General features: G+C 43.0%; 1 protein-coding gene across 1 annotated transcript; it reads right to left on the minus strand.

The window, feature by feature from the left end:
* Positions 1-8,156: 8,156 nt before the first annotated feature.
* Positions 8,157-10,909, minus strand: LOC103126318 (toll-like receptor 11). Its single transcript, XM_007537218.2, is given in 4 exon segments — positions 8,157-8,981; positions 8,983-9,275; positions 9,278-10,624; positions 10,627-10,909. Coding segments are annotated over 4 exon segments (2,748 nt in total).
* Between the last annotated feature and the right edge of the window lie 774 nt (positions 10,910-11,683).

Raw genomic sequence — 11,683 nt, forward strand, 5'->3', positions numbered from 1 at the left:
AATTGTCTTTTTTTTTTCCTCCACAGGACTCTTCTCTCTCTCTCTCTCTCACCAGAGCACTGTTTAGGATTGAACCTGGGACTTTGGAGCTTCAGGCATAAGAGTCTCTTTGCATAACAATTATGCTATCTACCCCCCAGAAATTTTCTCATTAGATGTTCTCTGAGCCTCATTACAGCTAAGTAAGTAGCTTAGTGTTGGGTACCTAGAGATTTTCAGAATTCTGTGCCTGCAGTGATACTGTGATGAAATAAAGAGACTGGCTGTCAGACTACTTATTACTACCTTACCAGTGTGATTCGTTGTTCATCAGGACTTACTCAGCCACTACTGCCCTCCAACCCCTTTTGTAGTATCCCAGAACCTCATAAACTAGTGAATTACTCCCTCATCATTCAGGAGCCTATTGTCTAGTTCAGAAATATCAATATGGATTGTAATTACACAAGATCATGTGTAGGATTAAACAATTGTACAGCTCAAGATTTGTGTCACTATAGAGAAGACAATATTGCAAGAATGTATTGCCAGAAATCAAGAATTTGCTTTTTATTGTGCTATTTAATATTATCACTCACACAGTCTTATTTTTTACATTTTAATTATTATCCTTAACTGATTTAAAATTTGTTCACAATATAAAAATGTGGGGGATTTGGTAAGTAAGTCTCACCATATCCATGAACAAAGTACTTTGATTAAAGAGTTTTAGATGAAACTTTGTTCCACATAATATTGGGAATGTTGGAGAAGAAATAAGGACAATGACTTAACTGATAATTGCTCCCAGCAAGGCCAAGTTCAATATTGGTGCACTCTCATATTTTCAAAGATCTCCATCAATAAATCCCAAAATTTGCATCGCTAATTTCTTTCAGTACTTAGTAACATGTGTATAGCTCTCCAAAGTACATTTTGTTTTTAGCTGGTTCCCTATACAATTGAAAACTTGTTGCTAAAGAGGGATACATGTCTTGGATTGGCATCTTGAACAAATATTTTAAGGGAATTTAGCTAGCGCGAGGATGAGGTTCAGACTATAAGCCAGCATAACCTCTTACCTTAAATTCACTCCAATTTGAATTCAGAAGCATCAGTCCTCTGTTGAAATCGATCAAGTGCTGAGTAAATGAATGATTCCTGATGGTACTCTTTATATATTTGTCGCACAGAGCAAAAATAGCCACAGTGTTATCATTGAAAGCACTCTGATTCTTAAGTAGCCTTAGTTAAAGATCTGTGCTTGAAATATTCATTCTAAGCATTGTACCGGAGAGTACTTTTAGCTGAGTTGACCTATATATGTTTTTTTTCCAGTACCTAACACTATTTTTTTTCCTTTTACAGCTCTCTGTAGGTGACCTTCAACTAATCCCTTGATATAACAGCCATTTATGTGAGAAGAAGCAAAAAAGTTATCTCTCTACACAGGAAGACTTTTCTGTGACCTGAATTTATCTACTTAATTTCCTGCTTAATAATTCCTTTTGCTATCTAGCATAACTAAAGTATAATAGCTTTTGATTCTTTTTTTCTTTTGTTTTTATTGCCTCCAGGGTTATTGCTGGGGCTCAGTGCCTACACCACAAGTCCACTGCTCCTTGAGGCTATTTTTTCCCCTTTTGTTGCCCTTGTTGTTTTTTTATCATTGTTGTGGTTATTATTGTTGTTATTGATGTCATTGTTGTTGAATAGGACAGAGAGAAATGGAGAGAGGAGGGGAAGACAGAGAGGGGAAGAGAATCCTGTGAAACGACCCCCCTGCAGGTGAGGAGCAGGGGCCTCAAACCGGGATCCTTACACTGCTTCTCACACTTTGCCTCTTTTAAAATATATTTACTTATTATTGGATAAAGACAGAGAGAAATTGAGAGGGGAGGTGGAGATAGAGAGGGAGATAGACAGAGAGACACCTGCAGCCCTGCTTCACCACTCTTGAAGCTTCCCCTCTGCAGGTGGGGGACCAGGGGTTTGAACCTGGGCACTTGCACACTGCAATGTGAGCACTTAACCAGGTGCGCCACCACCTGGCCCCCACTTTTGAGTCTTTTCATCCAAGTTTGCTGATGCTTATTTCTTTGTCATTTCACCAACAATAGCTCCATTTATTTCGTTGCTCTGGTCACAGACTTTGGCCACATACTTACTTTCTCAATACTCTATGTTCAAAACACTCAGGCCTCATATTCAGAGTATTCAAAATCCAAATAATTTTTAGTGTTTCCATCAACTCTGTGCTCTCATTTCCTACCACTCGTCCCTCTCCTGACCCCACTCCAACCATACTGACTCTGGATTGTGCTGAAAGTGACCTGTGCTTTCCCCTGGCTTCTGCTGTGCACTCCCCGTATTCACATCATATTAATTCCTACTTTATTCAGATTTATGATAAAAATTAGAGATTAAAAAATTAGAGACTCAGAAATTCTTCCTTAATTTAGCCCTTCTTTGCTACTTCTCCTTAGTCTGTAGTTTTCTTCAAAGCATATATCTTTAAAGCACTTGCTATTTCAAATACATATGATTTAAAATATGTGTGCATTTAAAAAATTATCTTTACTTATTGGACAGAGACAGCCGGAAATCTAGAGGGAAGGGGGTGATAGTGAAGGAGAGAAACAGAGAGACACCTGCAGCCCTGCTTCACCACTTGCAAAGCTTTCCCCCTGCAGGTGGGGACAAAGGGCTCAAACCTGGTCCTTGTGCACTGTAACATGTGCCCCTTGAGACAATATGAGAGCTTTGTTTTACTCATTGATAAATTTCCAGAATCCAGAACAATATTCAATCGATTGTAGATTTCATTAAATATTCCAGTCAATGAAGTCTCAGTCAATGTATATATCAATATCAAGTAACCAACTAGTAAAGCAATTGTTTGCATTTTGTACAAGATGTCAAAAACTATTCAGGTTGGAATCATCATTTTGCTGAAAGAAAAAAAAATAATAGGAAGGCAACAAAGACTTATCTGTACTATGAGACTTCACTCAGTCTGAGTAAGCAGGAGGGTATCGGTGACAAGAGTCTACTGAAGACAACCCCCGCTGACCTACCCCTCTCTGAAGCTCTTCATCTCCTCTGCTTCATGATCTATGCTGTCTTACTGCCACTAAGTCACAATGAAGTTCTAAGTGAATGTGAGTGGACACCGGTTTTTGCCATCTTCTCTCTGAGTCAGTTTCTGTATTGAATTATCTACAACTTTAAATGTTTTCATCGAATCACTTGTATGGTCTTTTTGTCGTCCCGCCCTTACTTTTTAATTTTAATTGTGAGAAAGACTTTAAAGCTTAGTTATTTACTGACTTTTGAGAAAGAGAACAAGAGAGACAAAACCAGAGCACTGATGAGCTGTGGTTATGGGGACGCTGCATATTTCACAGGGGTCTCTGAGGTGTCAGGCATGAGAGTGTAGGGCTCTAATGTTGACATATCTCTTTCTCTCTTTTTAAACTTTTTATTATATTTATTTATTTATTGGATACAAACAGCCATAAATTGAGAAGAATAGGGGGATAGAGAAGGAGGAGAGAGAGACAGAAAGAGAGAGGGAGAGAGAGAGACAGGAAGAGAGAGAGAGAGAGAGATCTGCAGTCCTGCTTCATCACTCATGAAGCTTTGCCTCTGCAGGTGGGAGCTGGGGGCTGGGGGCTTGAACCCATGTCCTTGCGCATTGTAATATGTGCGCTCAACCAGGTGCACCACCACCCAGCCCCATGTTGGGATATTTCTACAGGCTTCTTCTTTATTGGGGGATTAATGCTTTACAGTCGACAGTAAATATAATGGTTTGTACATGTATCTTCTTGGGCTTTTATTTATTTATTGAAATTTATTTTTTATTGTTGTAGTTATTATTGTTCCCTTTTGTTGCCCTTGTTGTTTTATTGTTGTAGTTATTATTGTCATCGTTGTTGGATTGACAGAGAGAAATGAAGAGAAGAGGGGAAGGCTGAGGGGGAGAGAAAGATAGACACCTGCAGACCTGCTTCACCATTTGTGAAGCGACTCCCCTGCAGGTGGGGAGCTGGGGGCTCAAACCAGGATCCTCACACCTGTCATTGCGCTTTGCACCACGTGCGCTTAACCCGCTGCGCTACCACCGGACTCCCCTTCTTGGGCTTTTAAATAAGTAAGTGGCCTGTCTTAAATTTCTTCTTCTTAAGAAAAATGTGTTTGTAGTCTCTGTGGTTAGCCAGTGTTCATTAATAAGAAAATATTCTTCTCATACTGCCTGGTATTTTCTCCTGCCACATACTCAGGGTCAGGAAATAGGCTACACCTGACACAGTTAAGTGATAAGATTTGAAGTAAAGTTGACCGTTTCTTTTTTCCCTTTTTGAAGTGTTATTACTTTAACATCGGAGACATAACTGATTTTTCGACTCTATAGCTTTATGGTTCATCTAGGAACTTACTTGGGCAAACTTTAGTTACCTTTATTAAATATATTTACTTGCATATTTATAAGCAAGCACATGAATTAAATTTATTCAGATGAGTTTTAATGTTGGAGTCTATGTTGTATAGTTAAGAGTCTAAACAATTTCCACTGGGGTCGGGTGGTAGTGCATGTGGTTGAGCGCACATGTTACAATACGCAAGGACCTGGGTTTGAGCTCCCAGTCTCTACCTGCAGAGGGAAAGCTTCTTGAAAAAGATATTGCCAAAACTATCAGAGCTGGACCTTACCTGAAGTTACTAGGTGAAAACTAGGGAGGAGCCGTCCAAGCTTAGGTTTCTCTTTCTTGAAGTATGTAAGTTCTCCTGCCTCCTTGGTCTCTCGTTTCAGCAGGAGAACGTGTACCACAAAGCCAAACACGGCGAAGGTTTTTGTATCCAAGTTCTTTGTTAGCAGGTTTCTATAAATGGGTGTTCATTGGAAGGTAATGTCAAGTTTAGAAACTGAAATCCACACTTAGAGCCTGGAGAGGTGGTTACCAGCAGTTGCTAAAGGGAACTGTAGTGGTTCTTATTTGGGGGAGGAGCAAATAGGCCTCTGCCTCTGAAGGAGAGTGTGGTGCTCACATGTTCTAAGCTGCAACTCTTCAGCCCCAGATGGCCCATCCTGGAGGAATGATGATCAGTGCAGTCACGCCTCACCTCTGACCTGCAGTCCCCTGCACACTTTTTAATAAGCATGTCAAGATTTATCTCTGACCCTCCTGGATTACTCAATACCTCCCAGTGGCCTTATTTATCTAGGAATAACAATGAGAAAGTTTTGGCCAAATCTCAGTATTTCTTTAAGAGTAATAAATTGGCCTCTCCTCTAGGGGGAAAGGGAAAAGATGGTAAGGTCTGGGTCTAAACTGACAAATAAATTGATCTTTAGCTTGGATTAGAATATTAAATATTACCTGAAGCATCTGTATGAATATACTACTATATATGTAAACTTCTATGTATGTGTATAAATACTTACACATACACTATATATCCTTATATGTGTGTGTGTGTCCACATTATGTGTCTTATATAAATTGCTAATTAGTAATGTAGCAGTGTTTTCTCTCACAAAGGATGACACTGGGTTTTGAAATTAAAATATGTAGACAAAAGATTCTACAAAAAGGACACAGTGACAAGTTTGTTATTACAAATAATTTGCAAAACACATGAAAGACTCCATCTGTTCCCTAATTTCCATGATTCTACACATAACCCAACTCCAAGTATCCTATGGTGATATTGGATTTTTGGACCAGTAACAGTGATCCTATTATTAATTGACCACAAACTCTTGCCCCTTATTTAAATTCCGTGAATCTGTTCTGTCAGTCTGGTTTCATTAAGCATTTCAGATTTAATAAGGAGAAACGTAAATTAAACATTTAAATCAACACAGTGATTGTCAGAACTAATAATGTCACTTTAGCCTTTGTAGATGGAAGTAGTGAGCATATCCTGCTTAACTCTACATGGCTCAGATATAGAGTCCTTTGAATGTTCTGAGTTTCATAATTTGAGAAGTACATGAATAAGGGACTGAGTAATGACTCACCTGGTTTTGAACGCACATTTCACATTGCTTAAGGACCCAAGTTCAAGCCCCCAAACCTTACCTGAGAGGGAGGAAACTTCATAAGTGAGGAAACAGTGTTACAGATGTCTCACTCACCCTTTCTAGCTCCTTCTTCTCCTTTAACTTCTCTTTTTCTCTATACAAAATTAATAAAATATATATTTTTAAAAGAATCACATGAGCAAGCTGCACTGAATATGGGGAAATGCAACTTAAAGGAGCTTAGAGGTAAGGATAATGAATTACTATGAAAGGAATATTTTAGTTGGGAAAAGAAACACCATTGAAACATAGGAAGAGTGGCAACTTAATACAGCAATCTAATTTGTCCCATTTAACCCTCAATGTACAATATTAAAAATAATATTTAAGGGTAGAGGAAAACATATTGTAGTTTAAGTGGATAATATTTTAAGAGAATTTTTTAAATATTTTATTTATTTGTGTATTCCCTCTTGTTGCCCTTGTTGTTTTATTGTTGTAGTTATTATTGTTGTTGCTACTGAGATGATATCGCCTGCAGGTGGAGAGCCTGAGGCCAGTCCTTGCGCTTTGCGCCAAGTGCGCTTAACCTGCTACGCTACAGCCTGACTCCCTTAACAAAGAAATTTATCCAGTGATGGGACAAGTTGCATACTAGAGACTATTTTTTAAACTTTATTTATTTATTTTCCTTTTGTTGCCCTTGTTTATCGTCACTGTTGTTATTATTGTTATTGCTGTCGTTGTTGTTGGATAGGACAGAAAGAAATGGAGAGAGGAGGTGAAGACAGAGAGGATGAATGAAAGACAGACACCTGCAGACCTGCTTCACCACCTGTGAAGCAACCCCCCCCCCCCGCAGGTGGAGAGCCGGGGGCTCGAACCAGGTTCCTGATGCCAGTCCTTGTGCTTCGAGCCATGTGTGCTTAATTCGCTGCGAGTCTGTGGTTTTTGTTGATGCTGGGAAAATGAATAGTATGCTCCAATGGTTATTCGTTGACAACAAAGTAGGGAGAGCAAAGAGAATTATGGACTATTTCCCCAAGTTATATATAAAAATAACAAAACTATTAATAGAAAAAATGGTATTTTTTTTCCTGAAAGGAAAAAACATGTAATATTTATGCGGTACAAAAATTGGAATGACCAACCTTTGGGTCCATGATTGCTCAACAATTTGTTTGGCTTTGTATGTTAGCTCTCTTTTCAGCCACCAGGTGCCAGATGCCATCAGGATGCCGGCCAGGCTTCCCTGGACTGAAGACCCCACCAATGTGTCCTGGAGCTCTGCTTCCCCAGAGACCCACCCTACTAGGGAAAGAGAGAGGCAGACTGGGAGTATGGACCGACCAGTCAACGTCCATGTTCAGCGGGGAAGCAATTACAGAAGCCAGACCTTCCACCTACTGCAACCCACAATGACCCTGGGTTCATACTCCCAGAGAGGGATAGAAAATGGGAAAGCTATCAGGGGAGGGGATGGGATATGGAGACTGGGTGGCAGGAATTGTGTGGAGTTGTACCCCTCCTATCCTATGGTTTTGTTAATGTCTCCTTTCTTAAATAAAAATAAATTTAAAAAATTGGAATGAACCCTTAATTTTGCAACGGTTCTGAGGGATTTGAGGGGTGATTGAAGAAAGAGAAAGACATGGCCACAAGGTGGCAGTAGAGCATGAAGGTTTTATTTGGGGGACTGCTGCTGCATAACATTTGCACACGGGAAATCAAGTACAGATTTCCCAGAGATCTGAAATGTGTGTGTTGGGGGAGAGAAAGGTGGGTGTATCACTACTCAGAAGGGGAAGGAAATCTCCCAGCAGAAAGAGTGAGCAGTCAGCTATCTCACCAGCCCTTGATTGACTTCATTAGGCAGGATGAGAAATCCAGAAACTATTTATGTGCCCTTTTCTTTTAGAGTTTGCCTTTTGTTGACAGGATTAGCAGGTATTGGGACTACTTTTTCTGAAGGAGTTGTCTTGCTTTCACATACTTATGACTATTTTACCTCATGAGGATTGGGTTTCTTCTTCTATGCCGTTTAATTGCCAACAGACTGCTGTTCTGAACCTGCTCTTTGGTGATGAAGCATCCAGGGCCTTGCTGGGAATTGTGCCTGCATAACTGTCTCTCTCTTCCACAGCCCCTAGTCTTCTCTGTCTTGCCTGGCTTTCTTTATCCTTTTCCGGAGTTGCTCACAGAAGGCATCCCACTGTATCTTCCCTTGGGACAAGTCAAAGTAGTCCTCCTTCTGTAGCCAACGGGCCAGGCGGTGGTAACTGTGCAGATGAGACCAATCAATAGGTTCTAGAAACAGCAGCAGGAGCCGAGCGGTCCTAGGACTGGCCAGTAGATGGTAGGTGGCGAACCTTAACTCCAGATTGCACCAGGCACTTTGCAAGGCCTGGCTGCTGAGCACACAGAGGATGGTCCTACTGTTCTCCATGCTGGCATCTATAGCCTCTATCCTGTCTTGCCCAACTCCAAAGTCCCTCTCAGGCAAGCAGAGCCTCAAACCTTCACCAATTGGAAGAGGCTTCTCCAGGGAAGGAACTAGCTTTTCCAGCACCCAGACTTGGTCCTGCCCACAATAGGATATATAGACATCAAAGTGGAATTGATTTCTGGGGCACCGCCCTCCTATTCTCCAGAACCAGGCATGAAACAGGGATCGGAGACGGTAACTCCAGGACCATTGAGGACAGCCTAGCAGTGCAAAGAAGGTCAACAGGAACACTGAAGAGAAGCTGGCAAGAAAGCTCTGAAACTTAAGATCCTGTTGGCAGTGGGCAGAAAGGAAGGAGAGTAGGGTCCTGTTGGAGTCATCAGAGGCATCAACCTTGCAGATAGATCTCTCCAGCCCATACATAAAGGTTTTGGGAGTTCTCACTGCCCATGGACTCAGCCAAGAGTTTTCACACTGACAGGTGAACGTAATATCTGAGAAATATACATAGGGAGGCATCTGGGGGTGTCAGTTCTTCAAGGCCGTCATCTAGCTCCAGAGCCCATTCAGAGCTGAGCACCAGCAGCTGCAGCTGAAGAAGCAAGCTTCCAAACTTGGAGACAGAGAAGGTCTTAAGGTGCAGGCTGCTCAGTGCCAGCACCTGCAACCGAGGCAGCTGCTCCAGCTGCACCTTTAGCTTTGCTGGTTGTAGCTGTATGGAAGAGGTCGAGTCCCCCAGCTCAAGCACTCGCAGCCTGGGCAGCTCAGTGAGTTTCAGATATCCTAAAACATCACCATCAAACCAGAAATGTAAGTATGAGGAAGCTGTGAAAAGATGCTTGTGGATTTATTGCTGTCAAAAATGTGGGGTTCGCAGCCTCGCAGAGTGAGGTGCCGAAGGTTAGGAAAGTGAATGCCCTCGCTGTGCCAGGGCAGCAACAGGTAGGTAGTTTGTATGGTCAGGTTCTCCAAGAATAAGAACGGTTCTTCTCTGGGGGGGTTAAAATCAATGTAGCTTATTGCCTGCATCTCCAAGCTAAGCAGTGTTGGAGGCCAGGGAGGGTAGATTTCCAGAGCAGTAGTAGAACCCAACCACAGATGACTCAGACTCTGGGGGCCCTGGAACTGATTGCCCAAGATTCTATCTAAATGGGTGCCCAAAAGGTGCAGTGAGGTGAGGGCAGGGGGCGAGGAAAGCCAGCCTGGAGTCAGCATCTCAATCTGGTTCCAGCTCAGGTCTAGAGTCTTCAGCCATCTCAGCCCCTCCAGGCTCTCACTGGATAAATTGGAGATGTTGTTACCACTCAGCCAGAGCTCTTCGAGTTGAGGGAGAGAAGAGAATGCCCTAGGGGGGAGCATGGAGAGCTCATTGTGGGACAGATCTAACACTCTCAGGTGTGAGCTGACCAGTCCTTCTGGGAGCCTCAAGGTGAGGCCCAGCTTATTCATTGACAAGTTGAGCTTTTGAAGCTGGGCTAGAGCACACAGGAAACTGGAAGGAAGTAATTGCAGGCTGTTGGCATGAAGACTGAGGAACTCCAGGGAGTCACAGCGCAGGAGTTCTCCCTCCTCGATGCTCCGGCTTTGGTTCCTCCCCAGGTCAAGTGCACTAAGTTCCAAGTAGGCTGTCACATTCCCAGGCAGTTTTTCCAGACTTGTTCCCACGAGCGAAAGGGTGTTCAAGTGGCTAAGTCCCAAATCTGGGAGGTCTGATGCACTCAACAGGATACGATCCAACCTCAGGGAGTGGAGCTGGAGGCCGTGCAGAGCTCTGCCACCTACCTGGCTTAGCTGTGGGTTGGCAGACAGATCCAACACCTGCAGGTAGGGCGTTCTCGGGCTGCCACTGGTTACAGGAGTGGAAGCAGGGACAAGGTTTGGAAAGAGCCCTTGCAGTTCCCACAGCTCCATCAGACAGCTGTGTCTCAGGGAGAGATGAGTCAGGCTGATGGGCGGCTGGATATTCTGGCTGCGATGCAGGCAGTAGCCTTGGAAGGAAAGGGTGTTGAGGAATTGGAGGGGCTCAAGGGCATCAAGAGGTAGGAGCGGATGTACACAGCAGGGAGTGTGGTGCTCAAAGGAGAGTTGCTGCAATCTGTGCAAGCCGTGAAATGCCTCCAGTGTGATCTGCAGGTTGCCCATCTGCAGCCTCAGAAGCTGGAGCGTGGAAAAGCGTCTACTGGCAGTGTGGGCACTGAGCCCTGGAGACAGAGAGTCTCTATATTTGGAGGCACCATGTCCAGGGTCTGGGCCAAGTCTGAAATATTGAAGCATGATGCGCAAAAGTGCAGTCCTGGGATCAGGGTGCAGGAAGGAACGTGGAAAGAGATGTTGGGCAACAGGGAGCTGTTGGCTATGGCACAGTTGGGTGCAGTCCATGCCCAGCTCAGCAAGATGGGGCTTATCAAGGTTAGCAGCAAGAAGAAGAGAACAGAAAACAGTGGTCTTTCCATCCTTGGTACGTCTTCTAGGAAAAAGAAGGGAAAGAAAAGGAGTGTCAAACCCTCTGAAAACAAGTGACGGTTCCTAGAACCTGCCTTCCCAAGATACGCGGAACTGACATCCTTAAGGCGAACTCCCGTGGTAGGTGAATTTATTTCAGAAAAGGCCCACTGAGGTCCTCCCAGGTCTGAAAAAAATATATGTATCACTCCACTAACAATCAACAAGAATGAAAAACCAGAGTTTTAGCCAGATGTATGACTATTTCCAGATATAATTTTTCTGCCAGAGAAGCCTATTGTGACAACAACATAAACATATATCCACAGAACATCTGGTCTTTATCGAGTGAGTTACTCTCTTCTCTACATGCAAGTCGCCTGCCTTTCCTTCCTTGAAGCCCCATGACTTCATTCTATTCCCTTGCTCAGGGTATAAAAGTTTCTCTTTCACTGAAATCCTCCACTGAAAACAGAAAACGAAATCCTTATAATCTATGTAGTTTTTTTGTGGCTGCATGATACTTTTATCTGGAAATCTGGATTAGTGAAAGCCCTAGAAGAATCTAGAGGGCAGGAGGAACTGTCCCCTCTGACTCTACACCAGCACTATCAGGCCTGGGCTTTCTGAGGCACACAGCACACACTACCTTCTGGCATTCACTGAATATAAAGGAGACATTCTGCTCAAGTTGTACACGTCAGATATTCCCCCCTGTACACGGAGAAAGAAACACGACGACACCAACAAGGAGAGACTCCCACAAGATCCCAGTAGGGAAACTG

The sequence above is a fragment of the Erinaceus europaeus genome, chromosome 16, assembly GCF_950295315.1.
Source record: "Erinaceus europaeus chromosome 16, mEriEur2.1, whole genome shotgun sequence".
Taxonomy (NCBI): domain Eukaryota; kingdom Metazoa; phylum Chordata; class Mammalia; order Eulipotyphla; family Erinaceidae; genus Erinaceus; species Erinaceus europaeus.